A 24166-nucleotide genomic window follows, 5' to 3' on the forward strand; every position below is an offset into this window, starting at 1 on the left:
TTTAAGTGCTCAAATAGTTTGTCATGTATACCTTTATATTGTGGTGGCTCTTTTGTGCATCGGCATCGCTGCTATGCTTTAGTGCGAGAGGTCCCAGGTTCGCGCCCGCCCTCCACCTCTATGGGGATTGCCTCGCCCTGTGTGATGCGCCTGCCTGCGTTAACTGAGTTCACTACAATATTTTTAAAGAGCTGGTAGCGGGTTTTTCAAAATATAGAGTTACATGTCCCCATGTGTTGCTACAGCTGTTTAAATAACGTACCTTTTTTTACTTTTCATTGTTAACACCCTGACTATTACATGTATAACTTTAAAGTCTGTTTCAAAGCTCTTTTCTAGTGCACTGGGGTTTTAAGATATGACCACTAAATCACTGCAGGAAGAACGCTTTAAAAGGTTTTTAAAAATAACAAGTGCTCTGGCTTTCTGTTAAGTACCACATCATAGATCATTATTACCTGTTTGATAATGTGGGCAATAATCCTTACACTATCAGTGCACTACAGCGGACATTTTGAAAAGAGCTTTAAAACAGACTTTAAAGTTGTAAGTGTAAAAAGTTGTCATGTTATTAACAATGAAAAGAAAAATCACAGGTACATTATTTAAATAGCTGTAGCAACACGTGGGGACGTGCAATGCTATATTTTTCGGAACACTGCTACTTGCTTAAGTACAGTATTAGATTTTATATAACCAGTACATGTGGCCTCTCAGTTTAAATTGGAACATTTAGATAGCATTCAATAAACATTACAATGCTTGAGCAGCATAATCTTATTAGAATGCAGAACAATAATGATTCTGGAATGATACCCATAATATTACTGTATTAATTCTGATCAATGGTGCTGGGGGTGAACGATGGCTATGCTAGTACGAACCATTAATTTGTTTCACAGACATGCTGAATAGTTATAGCGTGTAGGTGGGAAAAGGAAACAACCGCTTTGGAAGATAAAAAATAATGGTAAAAAATGGAAATGCATTACATTTACTTCTCATTTAAATAAATGGCCCAACTAAATGCATTCTTCATCACTGTCACCACCCTACTAGAGAAGCCTCTGGCCCATGCAGCAGGATGAGCCAGCCCCATGGCACTCTCTTCCCAGTTTCACCCAGGAGGGACTCACTGCATTATCATTCAAAGGAACACTCTCCCTCCCACTTAAAATATTAACATAAAGCAAACCCGAATGCAAAGCATACAATATGAGTTGAGAGGGAGTTTTCATCACCAGTGTGCTGAAAATGAATGGCAACAGTGACCCCTTGTGATGAAAAAGGGTCCGAACATTTTCTTTTTTTTTTCTTCCTGATATGTTGATCTCTGTACAGCTTGTGTTTACGCATGGTTAGTTGTTTCTGAGCTTTTTCTAAAATAAAAAAAGGTAGTCTTGAATTCTTTAAAATGAAAATCAATTTTTGATATATCACTTTTTATTTTGATATAACATTAAAAAAAAATATGGAATTGTTTTTGTTAGCCACAACCGCTTTAAAGAAATCAGAAATCCTTTTAGACAAAACAGCTGCTCCTTTTTCACTGTGTGATCCCTTGATAACCACCTCAATTACTTCAATACAGCTCAATATAAAGGCCAACTGTGCCGGAGCCTTTCTAAAAGTGGGTGGGCCATATAAAGAATATATTGATAAAGAATATTAAACAGCTGTCTGCAAAGTATTTGTTTAGCTTTATAGCTTATGGAACTTTTTTTTTTAGTTTTCTTTTTTTAAGTTTTAGTTTTAGTTATTCACTGCTTTGGACACAAATTACATGAAATGGTAACACATGTTTCAACAGTTCTGTAGTGTTACAAGATGACGAATGTAGCAACATTCACTGCCACACATCAGCACGGTTTGTTTTGTATTACATGTAGGATAGACTAAATATTCATTTGATTTTACTATTGTAGTGTGTTTTTTTGTGAACAATTATTTGTATTTATTTATTTATTTATTTATTTATTCATTCCCACCCTTTGGGAACAGGGAATTGGGAGGAGACAGTACAGTTCAAACAACAACAACAAAAATGTTTCATTAATACAAAAATACAACACAACAACATACAGACAAAAATAAGAGCACTACTGGATTAAAATATTAAGATATTGATTAAAAGAAAGCTGTCATAGGGGGAAATATCACAATATAACAATAATAATAATAATAATAATAATAATAATAATAATAATAATAATAATAACTTTAATTTGACAATAATGATAATAATAACAATACTAATAATATGCACTTTATCTCACTCAAACAACTGTGCCAGTCGTGTTAGCAGTGGCTAAGTGTAGCCGAGCCATGGTTCTTTCCAACAGAATAATGTCATGCAAATAGTTTAACCAGATAGAAAAAAAGGAGATAGACGGCTCCACCAAACACTTCAGAATAGTTTTCTTGGCTGCTGCCCCCTGGATTGTAATGGCAATGCAAACTGAGAGTCATCAGCCAGCAAAAGCACCTCAGGAGGGGCATGACCACCCCCACTAGAGAGCCCACAGTAGCAACAAACTTCCAAAAGTTGACAATTTTCAGACACTCCCAGAACATATGCAACTATGTGCCTGTCATTCCCAAGGTACAAGCCTGGCAGGTAGGATAAGCTACCATTTTCATATGGAAGTTGAGAAGCGTAGAATCTATGAGCCATTTTATTTTGAGTAAGCTGATATGCCAGAATTTTAGACAATATAAAAATATTCTCCCAGATAGTATCCCAGTCAGGGGTGAGCAAGCTTACTCAACTCCCTATCCCAAATGCTAGTAATTGGAAGGGTATTAGCATTGTAGGATACAAGTTCATCATATATAAATGAAACAATCCCTACCCTGGGGGAGAGCTGTAAAAGAGATTCACCAGCGGATGAGGACGTACAGGGGAACCGCAGGAAACCCACGAAGGGATGAGCGTAGCCAGAGATGCAGAAAAAAAGCCCGGAAGAGAGTTTTGTTCTTGCAAATCATGAAAAAAACAGAGGCCAAAGATATCATTCAGTGTGTGTATATTGCGTGTTGACCAATGAGAATAAACAAAAGGGTGTGAGCCAGTTAATAGAAAGGCATTTTGCCAGATAGGGTATAGTGTGTGCAGTGTTTGCAAAATATTGGCAGTAATGGTGCCCATGCGAATTGAAAAAAAAAAAAAAAAGTTTTAAGCCAGAAAAGGGAAGATCTTGTAAGCGGTACAGTTGAACTAAAATATCCTCAATGGGACGCCAAGAAATAGGAGTTTCTGGATGAAACCACATCTACACAGCCCTGCGCTGGAAAGCAGATTTAGTGCGCTGGAGTTCTTGCCATTCCAGATAAATTTCGAGCACAACAAATTAATATTAGTAATACATTTGGGGGAAGTGATAGAGGTAACGTGGAGAACAATAAAGTAATACGCAGCAACAAATTCCATTTAATCACAGATATTCTGCCATGAAGGGCAAGCTGAAGCTGTATTTTAGACAACATACTACCAAAGTTTCCTTCCATAATTGATGGCAGCGTTTTGTAAATTTTCATGCCCAGATATGTAAAACTGTCTGTGCAAGTAAGAATAGGTGCTAAGGTTATAAGTAATGGATCTGTAGGAAGTAGATTTAAGGGTAGCAAAGCGGATTAAGACCAATTGATCTTGTAACCTGAAAGAGAACAAAAAAAATCAAACAACTGCAATGCATTAGGGAGGGAATTATATATATCTGCAAGATGTAATAATGCATCATCCGCATACAGAGATATGTGGTGTTTGGTGCCCTGGATGTCAATAGAAGAAATCACCATGCTCTGCCTAACCACTTGTGCTAGAGGCTCCAACAAGATGGCAAAGAGGAGAAGACCGAGAGGACAGCCCTGTTTGGTTCCTCTTGTCAGAGGAAACTGAGCAGACATCACGGATCCAGTTAATACACAAGCAGTTGGAGTACTATACAGCGTACAAATCATATCAATGAAGGGGGTCCCAAAGCCAAAGCGCCACAATACAGCCCACAAATAATCCCATTCCACTCTGTCAAAGGCTTTTTCAGCATCTAATGGCAGAACAGCAGAGGGCGATGGCGATCCCTCAGCCAGATCTATAACATGAAGTAAACGACGCAATTTATCTGAAGCAAGTCTGCCTTTCATAAACCCTGTCTGATCGTGGTGAATTAGGGAGTGAATACATGAGTTAAGTCGACGGACTAAGCACTTGCATAACTAAGCATAAATGTTTATGTCTGCATTCAAGACAGACAGCGGACGATAGCTAGAATATTCTAGAATATTCTAAAGGATCTTTCCCCTTTTTCAAAAGGAGGGAGATCAACACAGACTTCTGGTCTCTGAAAGGAGCCGATTTCTAATGAATAGTTAATTGACTTTAGGAGAAGGGGGGTAATCTGTTTCCATAGTAATAACAGAAGTTCCAGCGGTGTCCAATCCCGGGGGAAGGCCCTTATTCATTGCATGTACAGCCTCCTCCAGCTCCTGTAACTTTAACCCTTTAATTATCTTCTCTGATTGATACTATTCTGTAACTTTGTGAGCTGCATAACTGAGTCACTTCTTTATTCATCTACTGTAAACATTCTGTATTCAAAAAACTGCTTTACTTTACCAGAGTTGTACCATACATTGTTATTGATACACATTTGTCATATATTTAATTTTTTGAAGTATTGGGTTTCCCAGGTAATTTGAGACTACCATACTCCTTTGGTCAAAATATGGGGTCTGAATAATTTTTCATCCTGAATCTTCATGACAGTGTTGTCTTTGAAATATTTGTCAGTGTATAACTTGTGCTAAAAGAAGATCCTTTGCAAGTTTTATGACAATTGAACAAGTTGCACTGAAAATCTATTCAAAACCCTGTGACATACATACTGTAATGTTATGACTGGTATTAAATGAATATCAACAGAACACAATTTTATCATTTCAAAAAAGGGTTACCTACCAATAGTAATATAAAAAAAACTCACTATTTGTTTGTTTTTTTCAGTAAAGCTTGCTCTTCTGAAGTAGAACCAAATAATCTCCCCTATGTAAGTATCACTTACATTGGTAAATGTGTCATTCATAACTACTTATAACCACTACATGTATGCACATGGAAAAATGTGTGATATATAAACTAACAGCCTCCGATTATGATGGACTCAATCATTTGTGTTAAAGAAAGTCTTTGGCAAGTTTCATCAATATTGGACAAGCGGTTAACTCTAAAATGACACACAGCTGCAATTACTTATTACATTGCTTTAAAAATACCAACTACCCCTATTAAGGCTACTATGTTTTTTTTTTTTCTTTGATTACCTTGTGAACCTGGTCAGATGAATCATCGTAAGAGAGAACCTCAACGGGCACAAGCCTGGAGTTAAATGGCCAAGAGCTTGTGAAGCAAGGAGTTGAAAAAACCAAGGAGGTCTGGAGTTGAAAAATGAAAGGAGAAAATACAAACTATTCCTGTAAAGTCTAGACGGCAGTAGGACATTGAGTGCTTAGTTACAGAAAGGATGCAGCTGAGGAAGCAATGGAGGAGAGCAGAACAAAGTCAGAAGGAGGCACTCAATCTATTACAAAAGGGTCATAAAAGATAAGCTTGCAACATTGTGCAGAGCTGAGTGCCTACAGAAACGCTACAAAAAGAAGGAGCGTGCAAGAACTGACTTTTATAAAGACACATTCAAATTTGCAAAGAAGTTATTCACCAGGGAGAAAAATGGCACACTAAAAGTAACTAAGTCAGCTGGAGAGATATTTCGAGAAAACGCACACAGATTCAAAAAGACAGGAGCCTATGTCGATTCCTTCAGACATCCCACCTGTCAATCCAGCTGAATACCAAATGGAAAACTGCGCACATAAGTGGAAAGACGTAGAGCAAGCTGTGAAAAAGGCAAGGGCGTCATCTCCTGGGCCTAATGGAGTTCCGTACAGAGTGTACAAGAGTGGCCCAGGTGTTCTATGAATCCTGTAGAAATTGATGAAAGTAGCCTGGATTTAGCTAATGCATATGCTTCTGTACCACATGAGCTTCTTTGGGCAGCATTTGATTTTTTCAGTGTACCAAGGACAATAACAAACTTAGTGAAAGCCTACTTTGGAGATATGCAATTTTGTTTTTCAACTTCAGAATTCACCACTACATTGCAATCACTAGAAGTTGGAATAATGGCAGGATGTACCATTTCTCCACTGGCTTTTACCATGGCAATGGAAGTAACTATTAGGGCATCAAAATGGGTAGTGGGAGGAGAATGCTTGGCTTCTGGAATGCAACTGCCACCAATTAGAGCGTACATGGATGACATGACAATCATGAATAATCGGTTATAGTGCAAACTAATCAATAACATTGAATGGGCACGAATGCAATTCAAGCCCACTAAGTCAAGGAGCATCTCTATAATTAAAGGTAAAGTAGTGGATAAGAGGTTCTCCATTAACGGTGAGGCAATACCAACAGTGTCTGAGAAGCCTGTGAAAAGTCTTGAGAGATGGTATGATGGGGACCTAAAGGACACAGTTCGTGTGGGAGAAATGAGACAACAAGCAGTGCAAGGGTTGAACAGCATAGACAGCAGCGCTTTACTGGGCAAATTTAAACTCTGGTGCTTTCAGTTTGGTCTATTGCCAAGACTTCTGTGGCCACTCACTGTGTATGAAGTTCCCTTGACAACAGTAGAGAAGCTGGAAGCATTAATCAGTTCATACATCAGGAAATGGTTTACCCAGTGGAGGTGGGTTGTTGAGTATTTGTGGCACACTCCACAAGAGACCGACGCATAGTGAAGAACTTATCTGAAGCAGCAGAGAGGAGCAGCAACTGGCTCTGGTTGAGATGAAAAGATTCTGGTTGGGGACCTCAAGCACAGTAGAAATAAAAAAAAAACATTGATGTAAAGGAAGGTAAGTAAGCTGGGCTTAGCTGAGTGGGGGACGGAGGGGGGTGATGCTAGGACGCCAGAATCACTATCAAGTTGTTGTTGAGCTAGTCGACGAAACACCAAGGATGGAAGGTGCCCACTTGAAGGCCCTAGAGAAGTGCCCTACTCAGCTCTGTCCAGACAGTTGTCATGCTAATGCGCTAGGGAGGCCTCACTGTGGTTGATCCCTGGAGCCAGCATTGCAGCTGTTGTGTGTGCTGATGCGCCAGGGAGGCAAAATAGGCTGATCCCTGGAGCCAGCATTACACTTCAGCCATCAACACCAAGCAGAAGGATATCTACATCACCAGATGGAAGGAAACGCAGATAGATCACATTAGTTTACAGTCTTAGTTGGTGCTTATCTTGGCGAGAGCGGAGTCCAATATCAGCATGAAGTTTTAACACCTACTCTCATGTAATGGAAATCACGAACTGACAGAGCTAGTTCAACATATGAGAGCTACTACATGCTCTCTTGATCCTATTCCTACAAAACTATTAAAATATGTTCTTGGTGTTATTAATTCCCACATTTTAAAAATTATAAATGGTTCACTTTCTGCCGGTATAGTTCTGTCATCACTTAAGGTAGCTGTGGTAAAGCCTATGCTTAAAAAACACAATTTGGACCCTAAAATCCCCAACTTACCATTCATAGATAAGGTTCTAGATAAGGTGCAATTCAATTACAAAAATGTCTAACTCTTAATGGTATATTCAATAAGTTTCAGTCTGGTTTTCGTGCTGCACATAGTAAATAAATGTGCTCTGTGCTTATACCCACAATCCATGTCTGGACTCTCTATACTGCCTTCTGGCCTAGATTAACATCAAACCAGCCAGATCACCATTACACCTCTCTGGTATTGAACATGTAAACCAAAGACATACACTTCAATTTCTCCATCTTCATTTACTATACAGCACACATTTTTGTTTAAAGGGAGTTATTCAAATAAATCTACTAGTGGTATAACGAAATGATATCCCAAAAGTTGGAGGCAAAATATTTACCTTTTACAAAAATCAGTGTGCAGCGTATGCAGAATGCATCATCTTTCTTACAGACCTCTTCTTGCTTGGGACGGAATACACATTTGTAAACAATGCAAATCTGTAGCATCACTTTAACAATTTTTTCCCTAGCAAGCCCTGGTTTTGGTGTTGGTAAAATTAAGTCCCCAACACCAGCTGAAATATACATTTGGGTTCCCCGTAGTCTGCCGTATTCTATCCACTTGACTTCCACCTCTTACTTGTGTGACTGCTGTTTATATTTTGTAGATACAGTACTATTCAGAAGTACACACTCAACTATGTCCCGAAACATCGCCAAAAAGCAATCAAAAAGCTTGAATGGACTGCAGGGTTTGAAGTTAGAAGTCTACAGGAAGAAAAAAAAAAGTTACAAACTGTAGCTAAAGTGCAAGTCACTGGCACACCCACTGCAATCCACACTCCTCTGTTCAAAGCACTTTCATCACAGTTTCACCCTTTCTTTTCAAGGTAACCCTGCAGAAGTAGCTGGTGTAATCCTGGTCGTCTCAGGAGTTCTGTCCACTCATTATTGTTGCTGGTAAAGTTAATTTAGTCTAGATAAACAGCTGGGGTGGGTTGAGATGCCACATATTCTCTCACATCTTCTTGAGGCGTTTCTTAAGGCGCTGGTTGAAGACAGGCGAAGTGCCCATGAGGCTGTCGGGGGAGTGGGATCCGTAGCTGGCATCGGAGCCGGCCCCGTCGGGGGACGGCGGGACACCAGACTCGCTAATGGTTGACATGGGCTCCTCGAAGACGTCGCCCGTCAGCTCGCCGTGCCCGTGCACCTGCCCCTCCTCCACGTCCTGCGGCTCCAACTTCACCTGCGCCAGGTTCCACAAGGGGGAATTGTTGCCCACCGCACCTGTCGAACAAGAAACATCTTTTTAACAGCTGGTGCAGCAGTTAGTCAATGCAGCCCTGTTTCCAGATTTAGACTGTCATCTTCAAATTGATAGATCAGGCCTTTTTTGATCACGCTGCAGTTATGTAAAAATATTCAACACGTGTGCTGTTTTGGGTGTTTGGACCACCTGAAATACAGGAAAGCTATAGAATCAAGTATACACTGAGATCACATACATATGAATAGGGTAATCCTATATACTTATACAGTGCCGATTAAATTCATGGTGTCACCAGCCCTGAAACACAAGGACAGGGCGTGGGACATTTTTTTGCCCTTGCTCACCAAATTTCTTGGTATTCCTGAATATATAATTGCCTCCTCTTTAAATATATGCAAAACATTGCACTTAACAATCAGTCCTACTAGTACAGTAGTACCCCAAATGTTATCAATTTATTACCAATGTAGAATGACTGTGTGGAACCTGCCAGTGTACAAAGTAATTTATCATGGGGATGCTAATTATATCTAAAACAATGCAGACCACTAAAGCTCTGTATCACAGAGGAATCCACCATTACATTGTATTCAGGTTGCACCACGCTTTTACTGCATTAGTTGATTCTTTCCTGGAGGTACCTCCTGTATGGGGGGAGCAGTCTCCCTCAAGCCCGGAGGAGAACCTCTCGCTGGGGGCCCCCAGCACCCCGATGGGCAGGGACTGGTCCCCTGAGGCCAGGTCTGCCTCCAGCTCCTCGTTGATCGGGAAGGTGATGTCGCTGAGAGGCTCCTCCTTGATCTTCAGGGGCTTGGCATCCTCCGCTGCCTTCTCAGGGTTCACCAGTCGCTCGTACGCCTCAGACAGCTGCTTGCTAACCTGCAGGCGAGTGAATCATTTCATATCACGTAACCTAAACGTTTATAAAAAAATAAAAAAAAACTTCTAGCCACCTTCAGACGTTTCGGGTTGCATTTGAGCACAGCACAACAAACCATTGATTTTATCCACATTTTATTCACGCAATTCTAAGGACTTGTGCATTGGTTATAGTTGGGGTTAAGTTTTCTCATGTGTTAGCTGTTGTCTTTAGCTACAGATACTGAAGTTAGTACGTGCATTTGACCCCATGGTTTTGATGCTCAGCCAGTATTTTTTGTCCTCTTGTCCATCCATTTTATATAGAGGTAGCATCAAGTAAGTGATTGGTCCATTTCTAATGGCCCGTAACTTCTGTGCTTTTTATTTATGATTCTCAATAAAATATTGGGAGTGTAATAAGGTTCCTTCAAATTCAGGATTGTCCCTCCACGTAGCATTTTTCTCAATTTATACACATTATATATGTGTTTTATTCCAATTTCCCTTTCCATTGTCATGAGAATGTGACGCAGCACGCACATATCACGCACATATCACACACATTCCTCACGCTGTAGCAGGTGCACAGCTAAAACATTGTACGACTTAAAAGGGTGGGCAAATTGCCTTCTAATGCAAAACAAAATGCTCATATTGACCTCAATTTTTTTTGCATGGAAAGTCATACCGTATGTTCACAAGACTTCAGCAGTGAAGATCTCGCTTGTGACGTAACCTCACGCAACTTTCTACCATAACTAAAGGCTGTACCAAGCAGTTCTTTATGAACAACTGAGATCTGCTGGAAATAGCCTGGCAAGCTCTTTGACCAAATAGGAAAAAATAAGCATACAGTACGAGGGGTTTAGAGACATCTTCATTCAGTACTTTTTTTTTTTTTTTTTTTTTTTTAAAGTGACACCAAAGTTTGAAATTATTGCCATTTGACTCATAAAATAATAGTGCTTTATAGTTTAGTTGTTTTATAAGTAAGGCTCTGTGAAAATCGTGGAAATTTTCTTTAAAATTCATGGCAGTGTCAAGGGTAAAGTATTGTATTTTGCGGAATGTGCAGCACAGAAATATGTTCTAAATTACGTGTACAGATTTTTTTTTTTTTAAAACAGCAAATATACAGACAAATGCACTGACATCAAAATTAACATCAAAGTTATTCAAGCACTTTACAATAGCTTGTGAAACAGTGCTGTAATTAACAGCCTGCAGGTAAAGTATATCTGCAAGGACAGCTTTCAGTTCTAGTACGTCAGGTGCATGTTCATCATTTAGGTCTTGCAAAACAAATAAGTATTCACGTCTCAGCTGGGCTGATGAAGAAATCGCTCCACCATTTGCTACACTCTGTCTGAAGAATTTCCGTAACTTTTGGTTGTCCAATTTTTCAAAAGGGATATTTGCGCAAACAACGCCTCTGTCAGGTCAAAATTTAATAAGTGGACTTTTGGAATATGTAAGTCACCGTTTTTTGTTTCTTTGTAAGTAAAGCAGTCGCAGTATTGATCTGGATATCTGCCTTTCTCTTTCGGTGAATACTTGCTGTCAACAAACGAGTTTCGGTAGTGATCTACAGTATTGCAGGACATATAGAAGAGCTTACCTCCATTGCTGTATAAACTCCTGCTGGATACTGCTTTACATGATCTGCTGCAGACACATTTTGAGCCTTTTTAGAGACATCCATTTTCTTGTTTACTGTGTATAGTATTTTAATTTCCCGCATAGATTGCATATAGTCACATGACATAATCACTGCACAGCACTGTGTGCATGGCGAATATTACACGCAGGCACATATCATAGCTGTACAGTTTTGTTAATGTGATTTTTTTTTTGTATGAAATACAAATAATTATGAAATTATTTTTATTTCTAAAGAATATTGTAAAAATCACGATATTGGGCTAATTTCACGATTTCCGCGCAGCCCATGAAATCACAATTTTCACAGGGCCCTATTTATAAGCAAGGTTATAAAAAAAATACTGAAGCTACTACAAAGTAAAAAAAAAAATGCAGCCCTTTAACAATAAATAAATAAGCAAGCCCTTGGCAAAGCACAGAAGGATATATATTTCATCTTTTACACTTTTGTTATCTTTGTGTTTGGTTCTTCTACACAACCTAAAAACTTTGTGTAAACCCAGTTTAGGAAAGTTGCACAATCAGTAATCACGCAAGGCCAAACTGGAACACAGACAGAAACATTTAAATATACCCTCTTGTATTTTAATATTAATATGGTCATTTGAATTTGGAGGAGGAGTATTTCTCTCCCTAAAAGAAAACTACATGGAAACCTTGACAATGTGTTGCTGTTTTTTGTATTTTTTTTTAAAGATACAAATATGTATTGGACCACTATAGTTTCCACAAATTAAAAGATAACTGCAGCTTCAAGTAAGCAATTATTGGTCAAATGCATGCTACTGGAAATCAGAGATGGTGTAGCTGGGCTGCTATGATCCTGGAATCTGTCTTACCTGCAGCATGTAGCTATGGTAGTCCTTGATGCGGTGCTGCCAGAAGTGCTGCAGTGCCAGCACGCTGCCAATGCCAGCCTCGTGGAACACCTGCTCCACCACGTCAGGGAAGGGTGTGACACCCAGGCGGGCCTCTCGATCCACAGCCACGCGCAGCAGCCGGCTCAGCCGCAGGTAGTGCTCATGAGCCACGTCTGTCAGCATCTCCAGCACACTCTCCTGCGCCGACTCGAAGCCTGCATGGGCAAGCACTGTGGCCACTGATTGATATAGAAGCTGCCGACAAGAGGGCCAGCTCAGCTCCGTCACAGGCTCCCCTTTCCCCCTGGGGGCAAACAAAGACAGATTCTTTATATCGTATCTCAGACGTTAAGATGTATTATAAGCCTGATGAAAAGAAAATTGAAAAGCCAAGATTCTACCCACCTTCCCTGGCAGGAATTCAACATTCTTTTTTTTTTTTTGCAATAAGCCATTGTACTACCTTAGTCTTTTGCATTTTCTCTTACTGATCACATTTGGAATATGTGATTTGTGCTTTGAAGACAGTTTTTAAAGATATTTGCCATTGATTCCTGATATAATGCATTAATTCTATTGCCTCCGCGGAATCACATCAGATACTCATTTTACAAGCTTGGTGAAAATGCTCAGTCTACAAACACTTGGAACATCTTTCACTTACTCTTATCACTAGAGTAGGTACTGCACAGACTCACTTGTAGAAATCGCTCTCTGGGTCGCTGTGTAGAAGCTGGAAGGGAAGGGCGGGTGCCTTGCTGTCGAGGGGTAGCAGGTCATCAGGGATAGCTGGTGTGGGGGGCCGAGCAGGCAAGGTCTCGTTCTCCTCCAGCTTTGCACCCCCTTCAGCCTGGGGTTGCCCCTGAGCAGTGGCGAGCAGTCGTCGGAGCCGGCGCACGTGCTGGTTGAGCTGCACAGTGTGGATGGTCAGGCTGCAGGGCTCGGAGGGCACGTCAAACATGGTGGTGGGGCGCGGGCGATGGGCAGAGGGCTGGTGCAATGGTGGGTCCTGCACCTCTACTGAGCGAAACTCCCTCTGCAGCAAGTCGAAGGAGCTCCGGCTGGGTGGCACCGCCGACACAGGGATCTCACCCCAGTACCGCATCATTTTACCAGTCAGACTGTGAAAAAAATCATACAAACAGTAGAATACATTATGTGCTGGGCAAACTTTATTCATTTATTTATTTATTTATTTATTTTAATTTAATTTATTCAGACACATTAAATAATTATTATTATTTATTTCTTAGCAGACACCCTTATCCAGGGCGACTTACAGTTGTTGCAAAGTATCACATTACAAAATATCACATTACAGATAACAGCAGTTGTGAAATACGAAATACAATAAAGTCAGTGGTAAATAAGAGCAAATTCAAATAAGAGAGAATACAAAAATACAGTAAGTAATTACGTTTGAGAGCGATTTCGACTAAGAGCAGTTAAACTTATAGTGCAAATATTTGCTTATAAGAGTAAATCCCATTAAGAGCAATTAGTAAGTACAATAAATGGATAAGAATGATTTCAAAAAAGACCAATTACAAAAAATGTAAATACGGTTACCAATTTAAGAGTAAAATCAAGTGCAAGATACAGAAAATAGTTATAACTGAGAGCAGATGTAGAATACAGCAAAGTGTGGAGCAGTTAAGTGCAGGTACAGGATGATGCAAGTACTGATACACCTGGGTGCCATAATCCAGTATAGTCGAGGGACAGACATAGAGGTCACATAACAACATCTCTGAAAACTGCAATAATAATACCAATTGGTTGTTTTTCCAAATAAATTCAGTGGACAAGGCAAACCGAAATAAATACAGTACTACTAAACAGAAGGATCCCACAGATAACGTTTTGAAACTAAGATTTAAAAGGAAGGACTGCCCCATACAGACATTATGTTATCTTAATCGAACCAATCAGAAAGCATAAATAAGATAGTAACGCGATCCTCTTGGTATTTGATTCGTATTTAATCCCTTCACTTCCAGCATTTATTTACTAAATGTATTTACATATAATAAAAACACCGACCTGTTCGATGTTTGGATGTTTCGCTAAACACAACGAGTCCGTCTTGTATTTTGCTCTGGTGTGAAACCAATTATTATTAAGTGGTTCCTTGCTTTAAAAATGCAGCATTAAATTAAATAACAAAATGTTTCAACATTTGCTTTGGTTTATTTTTCGCGTAATTGTACCTTTTTACCATGTGTTCAAATCTGGTGGAGTGACACGGATATATTTTAGGGATACATGTAGGAACATTGTCTGTGACGCTTTCTGTTTCCATTTGGAAGCGGAGGGGAAACGTTTGGGTGCAGCACGGCAACATGGCAGAATGCACAAACAAAACACAAGTGGGATGTCAGCGTGAAGAAGGCATTGAGACCGAAATGAGTGAGGAAGCGCTGGAAAAGACAAGTGAAAGCAATGAGGGGGAAGCGAGAGAGAGAGGAGGCAAGAGTGAAATTCAGGAAAAGGAAGACCCCTTCAAGAAACCGAGTGTTTTTGCTACCCCTTTCCCACCGAGCAAAAAGACTAGGGCTACTGCTGCTAGCGTTAAAGTAAACCAAGTCAAAACAGAATCAAGCAGCGACAAACCATTAAATACCGGAAGATCAGTGATAGAGAAAGGGGCTACCGACCTAGTGGATGAAGGCAGTGGTAACGGCGCCAGTTCTGAAATCAAGCCCGACTGTACATCATCACTAGAGAACGGGTCTGATTCTACAGAAAGCATTCAAAAAATATGTACAGACGACGACCATGAAAAAGTGGTTAGCAAAAGAAACACAAACTTACAGGAACTCGCACAACAAGCGAAACACAAGCTAGCTGTCAAGACGCAGGGTAATGCCAAGTTCAAGCCCGGTCCTCCTTTGTCGTACACTGAGCCGCCGTGGGGTGGTGTTGCCGAAACCCCGTACCTCTTCGAGATCTTAAAGAATGGCACTATCCTGGACACGGTTGAGTTGAACGAAAAGAGTTTCATCGTTTTCGGCAGGCTGCCGAACTGCGACGTGCCTCTGGAACACCCCTCCATCTCCCGCTATCACTCAGTGGTTCAGTATCGCCGCCTTCCCGGGGACTCAGTAGGGGAGGAGATGGGCTTTTACGTCTTCGACCTGGGCAGTACCCACGGGACTTTTGTCAACAAGAATAAGGTCCCACCGAAAACCTACATTAGACTGAAGGTGGGGTACGTGCTCAAATTTGGAGGGAGCACCAGGCTATTCATCTTACAGGTCAGTGCCATACAGGAACCTCTGGGATTTATAGCACAGACATAACTGCGCTAGGTCACATTCAGGACAGTCTCTATAAAATGTAAAAGACCATCTCCCTGACATTTACTAAACTAACAACACATTTCACTGTACAATTGCCCTTTTTTCATTTCTACTTAATAATAATACTGCTTTAACCAATGTGTTCTTTTTCATTTTCCACCCATGTAAAATAACATGTATTTATTTTACATCTTACTCTCGAAACATTTTATTCTAGATAAAAAAACAGAACTAAACAAGTTGATGGTGTTTAAGAGACATTAATTATTTTGTTTTGGTATTCATTATGTACAATTATTTGTTTCTCTTTAATTATGGAGTTCCATCCATTACTGTAATACACTCAGGTAAATTTTGAAATATTAAAATAAACTTTTGTAAATTCAGTGACATTCAGGTGAAGGTTTGTCAGTGAACTTTCAAAGTAGGTGTAAGATTAACTGTGTGGTAAACCGGCTTTGAGAATAGCCAGCTTTTGAGCTGTGCACAGACTGGTTTCATTGTACTTCACTCAGGGATGTGTGTCTGCACACAGGGGCCGGATTCGGATGTGGAGGCGGAGTCAGAGCTGTCAGTCACTGAGCTGAAGGATCTGCGGAGGAAGCAGAAGGCGGAGCTGGAGAGGAAGATGATGGGTGACTGTGATGATGATGATGATGAGGTGGAGGAAGAGGAGGAGGAGGGAAAGAAGAATAAGAAGAGAGTTAAAGAGAGGAACACTGCAGACATAGGATGTTTCTGGGGGATGGGTGAGGAGGATTGGAATGAGACTTTGACTTTAGAAGATTTTAAACATGACCTGCGCTCGTTATGTTGTAAAGCCTGTTGTTGTTGTGCTTGTGTTCTTTAGCTGAAGATGCATTGGTTGAAGATGAGAATGAGGAGAACCCCTTTGCCACCGAGTTTCAGGAAGACCAAGAGGCCTTCTACATCAAGGACCCCAAAAAGGCCCTGCAAGGCTTCTTTGACAGAGAAGGTGGGATATTTCCAGTCCATAGTAATGTATGGGCATGGCTGTAATATTCAGGGTGTTTAAAAAGTATTGAAGAGCAGCTCAAATGTTGTATCAGTATGTTGAAATTAAGTGTTCGGTCAATGTGAAGCAAACTTGTGGACAGTTTCAGACTCCCATTGTATAGCAATTTGATCCATTCTAGGGTTTCCGTGAACCTTAATTGTAAGGTACCTGGAAAAAAGGTGAATGCTGTGGCTGCTCACACTAATTCTGGAATGTCTCAAAAGGATATGATGTGGGAGTCTTAAATTATACCCCACTGAAATCGAGTTACCACAACTGAGTATAGGGGCTGTCTCTAATGCAGCACGTGACTATGAAAAGGTGGTGAGATATTGTTTGTGGTGCCTCCTGTCCCTGTTTGTGATAACTGTGTAATTGTCATCCCATGTAATCTAATAGTACAGTGTAAAAGCTGAAAATGCAGCAGCCGCAAATGATTGTGATAAGACTGGCTACTTTTGTATTTTGAAATTGTGTCATTTTGTGTTTCAGGAGAGGAGCTGGAGTACGAATACGATGCCAAGGACCAGGGGACGTGGATCTGCAGAGTCAGGTACAACACTCCACCACAGTCCACCATTATCACCAATTCAATTTACTTTTAAACTGGAAAACATAAGGTAAATTCATACAAATGACAAAAGTGATGTTGGGAATTTTTCATTTTGATATCGATGATGTAAGTGAAATCAAAAGATCCTTGTGCTCAGTTTGGTTAATTGGGGAAAATTTATATTTTCACAAACAACAATTTTGTGGATTTCTACTGTGTAAGCTTCTGCTTGTGCTTCTTGCTCCTTATCACATCTTGTGCTGCAGGTCACACTTACTGTACCAGTCTTGCTTCAGGTAGATATAGCAGTTTACATTTTAAACATACATAGTTATACCTTCTGAATTAGCAATACGGTAATTGGGATTTGTTTTTCTTACGCCGATAACCAATACTAAAAATATAACATTTCGCTATAATTATAAATCACGAAAGGGAAGTCAATAAGAGACACCCTAAATGTGACGTGCTAATATCACAAGCCCCCCTTTTCTGTGTTTAGGTTGCCAGTGGACGATGCCACGGGCAGGCAGCTGGTGGCGGAGGTGACCCACACTGGCAGGAAGAAGGAAGCAGCTGTTCAGTGTGCCCTGGAGGGATGCCGGATACTGGACGCTAGGGGTTTACTGAGGCAGGAGGCTGGTGAGTACAGCCCAGGGGCACAGGGACTGGATGTTTATTATTATCTTTTGATTATTCAGTGTTTTAAAGTTCTAGATGAGTGAAATAACAAACATGATCTCTTCAGTGTCTCGCAAGCGGCGCAAGAAGAACTGGGAGGAGGAGGATTTCTACGACAGCGATGACGACACCTTCCTGGACCGGACTGGTGCTGTGGAGAGGAAGAGGAAGGACCGCATGAAGAAAGCAGGGAAAGTCGAGGAGAAGCCAGACACTTTTGACTCCCTGGTAAGGGGTGAGGGAGGAGAATGGGGGAGAGGAGAAGGAGGAGGGAAGAGGTGGGAGGGATGCGGGACGAGTGCTGAGGGAGGGACAAACTGGTGGAAGGAGATGTTCTGTACGGTGACCTGTCCTTGAATAGAAGACTGGCCTTCACCTCTGAGATCTAGTTTGAATTGATATATTTATTTATTGTTTAATTGAGTTGTGCTGGTCTCAGTCCAGTTCTAAGTTTGTAGTTTAACCTGTCGTCTCTCTTCTCAGGTAGCCAAGCTGGCAGAGGTGGAGAAGGAGCTGGCTGAAACAGAGCAGAAGCTCCATGCTTCAAGAAAAAGTGAGTGTTTATTTATGTACCGTTCTAGTGCTAGCAGTTTACTACAAAGGGATGGGAAGTTAGAGGTCTCGCAGTCAGTCAGAAACATTCCTTGGAGACAAGGTAAGCAAACTGAGAATCAGATACCATGTTTTAAAAAGAAACTACATGTTTGAGATATAATATGTGTATTTCAAAACTGCACATTTTAGAACTATATAGTGAATGGAAGTCCAGGACAAGTACAATTTATGAAAGTATTTTTGTAATAGCTAAAATACTTTTAAGTGGCCTCCGCATGTGTGATCTCTGACCCCCAGGTGGTTCCCAGCAATCCTCCGAAGACCCTCTGGATGCCTTCATGTCAGAGGTTCGGTCCGGCAGTGCACTGGACAGCGTGACGCGCAAAAAGCTGCACCTACACGCCTGCGAGCTCAAGAAGGAGGGCCAGCGACTCAAGAGACTGGTGGAGATTACCCGACCAACACAGCTACCAGCCCTGGACTCGGGGTGAGGACCAGCTGTAAGCCTGCAGGGCAACTAACTGAATATTTAAACCTAGAAATAAAAAAATAAATATAATAAGTTCTGTGGCAAATCTGTGGACTAGCAGTCTTTCTCCATGTTGCACATTCCTCTTAATGGGACCATTAAAAGGTCCTTAATATGTTATCAAGGCAAAGGGGGTGGAGCCCACATCATCCACTGATGTAAGTATGGTAATCACAACTTCTAGTTTATTACTAAACTTCATTACATTTCTTTTAGTTGTGGGTGATTATTGAAACCTACTTGTAGTCACTAATGTAGGTTTATGCAGTTGGTAAGCAATTGTCTGATCTTATGGAAACTGTACAGTAGGTAGAAGGTGTTGATCCCAGAAGTACTAAAATGTCTGCCTATATTTAGGACTGAAAGTCATAGGTCGGGAGAGCCTGGCAAACCCAAGAAGCTGTCCCTGCCCTTGTTTGGCGCAATGAAGGGGGGTAGCAAGTTCAAACTGAAGACTGGCACCATTGGGGTAAGTCTGGGATGGAAAGTTTTGATTTCAGGTTTTCATGCTTACCAAATAGCGATCTGGGATGTGATACATTATTTAAACTACATAAATCTACATGCAAGCACAAGAGAGCAGTATTGTGTTTTTTCCATAAACTTAATTTAAGATGAGACTAAAATGATTATTAAAGAGCACGTCTGTGTTAAGGTTGCTTTCACCTGAGTTGCCATAGCCAAGTATCTAGTAGAAGAAAAAGTTTAATTTTGTTTTACTGGCAATACACATCAGTACTGTAGATAGTGCTGGTTCTTACTAATATAAAGGCACTCAGAATTATTACAGACATCATAAAAATTAAAGGGAGCAATACAAAAAATAAACAGGTAAAATGTAATTTGAAGCTGCTTACAGCTGCACATCGGAATAGGTTAACTGTCTGCATGCAAGGGTTTGGAAGCCCGAAAAATTGCTTTTATTGAGAAAGGTAAGACCTTTGTGGCACAGTACATTGTATATGACTCTCAACCCTGTAGTTTTTAGCAAGCTGTGTCAGCACAGTCACTTTGCAGTGCAATTCAATTGTTCATTCTGCTCAACGCAGCACCTCCCCCCGAAGAGACTAGACCTGCCTGAACAGCTGTTCAACATGAAGGAGCTGGGGCCTGAGGTGGAGGAGGAGGAGGAGGAAGAGGAGGAGATGCCAGCGGCTGAGAGGGAGGATGAGAGCAGAGAGCCTGGAGACACGGATATGGAGATGAGATCTCCAAGTTCACACACCACTGTTGGGGCCTCTGGTTAGCTGCTTTCCCTTTAACATATGACCTGAAGGATATTACCTCTAACACCGTGCCAGGGGTTTGCTGAGTACTGGCCCACAGAGAAGCAACATCATCCCTACTGAACCTCCATTATCTCACTTGCAATACAAGTTTCAGTCAACAGGTGGCAGCAGAGTGAAATGAAATAAGGAACAAAGAGCAGAGGGTGTTTATGAAAGCTATGCGATATACTGTATTTTTAAACAGTTACAGGCAGCGCCCCAGATAAGGTTTTGGGTCTGGGACTTCCCCTCTGCTTTTTACACTGAGAGAGTAATATGTATTTTCAGGTGGTTAAAATGCAACATTACCTTGAAGTCATAAGTAATCTCAATAAATACTGTACAATCATTAATGGTAAGCATTAAAAAAGGGCCCTTCATTTGAACTGCAATGTTACTTTGAAATACTGTAAAACCACGTGTGTGTTCTACAAGGTTATTTCTTGTCTCGCACATTTTTTTCAAGGTCACGGACTCTGCAAATTAATTATGTTACTTATATTTTAACATTAAATTCTTAAACTCAGTACTTTAATATTTTTTTAGTGGTTGCCTGTGAAGATGGTTCCAGTTGGATTTGTAGCTGGACAGGAGCGTTTACACTTAAACATGTGTAGCGTCGAATTTTTCTCACTCTTACAGTGATTGGCTACAAAGACAACAGGGCTAGCCAGAGATTGGATAATGTTTGAAGTTTAAGGGGAGGCAGACAAGCTATGCAGCAAAATTGCTACGCGTATTTTTATGCATTAAATTCAAATTTTGTGCATATTTCAGATTTTTTAATGTATAAGAGGTACGCAGCTTATCTGGACCGCTGGCTACATGTATTCCGATACATAAGCTTCACTCTTACTTTAAATGTAATAAAATAACTCGAGAAATACACCAGCTGTCCAGTATATGAGAACACCCATGCTATTTGGATATTCAAACTACTGGGATGAACATGAATGTCCCCAGGCTATCATTGTAGCCAAGGAAAGGCAAGCCCCATATTTGGGTCCTAATAAAGTGGCCATTGAGTATAAGACACATTGTTTTTCTTTCTGTATTCAGGCAACAATTCCCCTGCTAAGAATGCAGCTGGGGAAGAGGTTGAACCAGACAGAGCTGGGAAAGACAAAGACATTCCAGAGCAACAAGCTACTCCTGCTACTCCTGACTGTGCCACGGTATCACACACCCTGCATTGTATTCAGTGCTTATGAACCAAAAACATCCTCCTGCAGCTCTCTGATAACACTGATAAAATAAGGCAGGCCTCTTCACTTGCTCATTTTCAGCCAGTTTAAAAGTCCCTTTGTAAAAATGGAGCAGTGTGTTTACTTTTACAAATGCAACAATTAAAAAGTCTGTTTCGAATTAATGTAGTGTGACAGATTAGTTTGTTCCCTGGAGATGAGATTTTGACCTTTATTGCATTGTTATTCTTTTTTTAATCCTTAAAAGCTTCTCCTGAGTATTACATAATGGTAATGAACTGAATTTCTAGATTAATTTAAGCAACATACACACTGTTGGTATTTATTTGAAGCATCATGTTTTCATTAGTGTCCTTACCTAGTCTGTCTGAGTATTCCTGCATTTATGTTCATTTGGTTTGGGAAGTATGTAAAACAAGGTGTCTTTTTTTAATGTAGCTGTCTGTGAAATACAATGGGTTGATTTAATGTAGGTCAGTGATCCACTATTTCACGGCGCCAATACCTGATTGGCTGAACTATTGAAGGCTATATCTTGGGAGCAACTTGTACAACTCTTAAAAACCTGTTTTTTATTATAAGATGCTGTTCTTCATGTTGGTCATGATGTCAGTGTTTTCATAGCACTGCCTCTAGTGCTATGTAGTCTTTATGCATATTACCTGCTTGCTTAGGATGCATTTTTTCAATAGTACCCATGGAGTCTGGAAGTGAAAAGGTGCCAGAGGTGGTTCAGAAGAAAAAGAAGAAAGCTTTTGGACCCAGCCGAGTGAGTAGCTGGTATAGCAGGGAGGCGGGAGTGGGGGTCATAAGATATTTACACAGAATAGGCAAATGCTGGATTAATCACATCAAATCCTCAGGATTACAAGAATAAAGGTCTTTTTTCTTTAACATTTTGTAAACTTTTTTATGACTGAAGTGTACAGAAGGTTAAACTTTGTAGAAAACAAATGCCAAGGAATACATTATTGTGTAGAATAGAGGAAGATTGATGGGCACTGCAGTTTTAGGCTCCATTCTTTGAGTTAACAAGGGATGTCTTAAAAAGCACTACCCCATAACCCCCCTTCAACTGGCAGAGGAGGAATCTCCTTTCAGTTTTGTTCATACTGTTTTGTTGCTGATGTACCACCTATCTCTGCCTCCTCTCCTCATCTCTCCTCTCCTGCAGCCCCCGGCAGCCCTGCTCTCCACCAAATACCCAGAGGATGATCCAGACTACTGCGTCTGGGTGCCTCCTAAAGGTACAAAATTAATCACAATTATGCTCTCTCTCTCTTTTTCATATATCTGAAGAACACAAGAAATCATTTTAATATACCATGATATATCCATTTCTTATTCCATACTATTCTGTAAATGCTGTTGATGTACATCATTGTCATGTGCTTTTTTTGTCATACTGAATTAAAAGCCATGGCGTGAGTTGTATGTTACTTTCTCATTACTTTCTTTTTTGCAGACCAAAGTGGGGACGGTCGCACACATCTGAATGAGAAGTACGGCTATTGAGGTCTCTGGGGGTTCGGAAAGCAATTGCGGATACTCACTGACTGTAAATCCATAGTTGTCAGTCACTGACTAGTTTGTTTTTGTTCTGTTTACTGATATTTCTTTACCCCTGCAACATTTGTGTGTGCTGGCTTCAAAACTGTGGATTATCTCAAGAGCCTTCATGATCTGGCCATATCACACGTTTTTCTTCAGAAGTTTAAACTCAGCATTTGGACTTCAGTGACTCTCGATACTGGATTTCAGAAGATTGTCACAACAATGGATTGTGTTTAGGATGTCTGAGACTTTGGGCTAACCATGACTAGATCGAGAAAAAAGTACCTTGAAGCACTGTTTTGTGGGAACTTTAATGTTACTCTATTTGCGTTTTGATTTAGTGTGCAAATAGGGATTAACCCACATCTGAATCATGTTGCACATAGGTTTCTGATGGATACCACTGTGCAGGAACATTTCTACAGCAGTTAAGTGTGTCTTTTTTTGACTTCATTAATCCTTACAGGTAATGTGACTGCTTTGCTTCTCTCTATCTTTCTGTAAAAATGACTGATTTCACTGTTCCCTACTGCATTGATCTCTCATCTTGAAATCATTATAATGGGACCCTCCCCCAGGTCTTACATAGTTTAGACAGAAACACATGAAAGAGACTCGCATGACCTGTTTGTTTTTCATAACTGCTACACAGAGTCCTTTTTTTAATAATCTAAACCAATCTGTTGCTGTTTACATCAGTATTGCACCCCATATCCTGGAAAAACATGCACTTCCAACTTCTGAATTCTTTTGTCTTTTTTTTTTTTATGGTGAATCACTGGCACTTACAGTGAATCAACACATTCTGTCACAGGCTTGCAGAGGGGAAAATATAGGAAATGTTCTGGGTAAAGTTTCATAAACAACAACTTTAAGCAAAAAATGTGGAAAACAAGCTATTATGCAGTGGTCACGCACTTTCTACCTATACGATATGTTTTGACAAATCAATTGTAATATGATAATTTTGAGTACATTTTTCTGCATGTAAGTGAGCGTCAGTACCTCCTGTGTGATGATGCATAGACAGTTTTGTTGTTGGCCAAACACAATATTCCGTAAGACATATTTATAAAGCAAATAACTGCCAGGCAGATACTGTTTGCTTGTTGTTACATTTTGGCATTCATTACACTCCATTTGTTTGTCTTTTTTACGTAAAAAATATGTTTATCTGTAAACATTTGTCTTTTTTTTTCTTGCTGTCTGACAAATGTCATTTTTCAAGAATAAATATTTTTAGACTACAAGGCTAAAGGATCTTCTCAAGAGAGTGAAGCTGTTTCAATCCCTTGAT

At 40.3% G+C, this 24166-nt stretch overlaps 2 protein-coding genes across 4 annotated transcripts; one reads left to right on the forward strand and one right to left on the reverse strand.

Moving 5' to 3' along the window:
- Window positions 1–1944: 1944 nt before the first annotated feature.
- Window positions 1945–14479, reverse strand: LOC117402740 (STAGA complex 65 subunit gamma-like). 2 transcript variants are annotated; one of them, XM_059024547.1, is made up of 5 exons: window positions 14415–14479; window positions 12903–13325; window positions 12184–12508; window positions 9463–9700; window positions 1945–8838 (listed from the first exon to the last, which is right to left on the reverse strand). In XM_059024547.1, exons 1-5 carry the CDS (start codon window positions 14423–14425, stop codon window positions 8570–8572), a joined length of 1266 nt encoding a protein of 421 aa, XP_058880530.1. In that variant the 5' UTR covers window positions 14426–14479; the 3' UTR covers window positions 1945–8569. The 2 variants fall into 2 exon arrangements, with proteins under 2 accessions (XP_058880530.1, XP_033860059.3); XM_034004168.3 differs by having other exon boundaries at window positions 14248–14434.
- On the forward strand, window positions 14465–24138 carry LOC117403360 (kanadaptin-like). 2 transcript variants are annotated; one of them, XM_059024545.1, is made up of 14 exons: window positions 14465–15461; window positions 16042–16255; window positions 16357–16482; window positions 17017–17077; window positions 17580–17719; window positions 17826–17986; window positions 18242–18311; window positions 18611–18800; window positions 19200–19311; window positions 19892–20084; window positions 21170–21284; window positions 22006–22084; window positions 22490–22562; window positions 22781–24138. In XM_059024545.1, exons 1-14 carry the CDS (start codon window positions 14547–14549, stop codon window positions 22828–22830), a joined length of 2499 nt encoding a protein of 832 aa, XP_058880528.1. In that variant the 5' UTR covers window positions 14465–14546; the 3' UTR covers window positions 22831–24138. The 2 variants fall into 2 exon arrangements, with proteins under 2 accessions (XP_058880528.1, XP_058880529.1); XM_059024546.1 differs by having other exon boundaries at window positions 15326–15461; window positions 16022–16255.
- Window positions 24139–24166: the final 28 nt, after the last annotated feature.

This window comes from Acipenser ruthenus, chromosome 5 (genome assembly GCF_902713425.1).
Source record: "Acipenser ruthenus chromosome 5, fAciRut3.2 maternal haplotype, whole genome shotgun sequence".
Lineage (NCBI taxonomy): Eukaryota > Metazoa > Chordata > Actinopteri > Acipenseriformes > Acipenseridae > Acipenser > Acipenser ruthenus.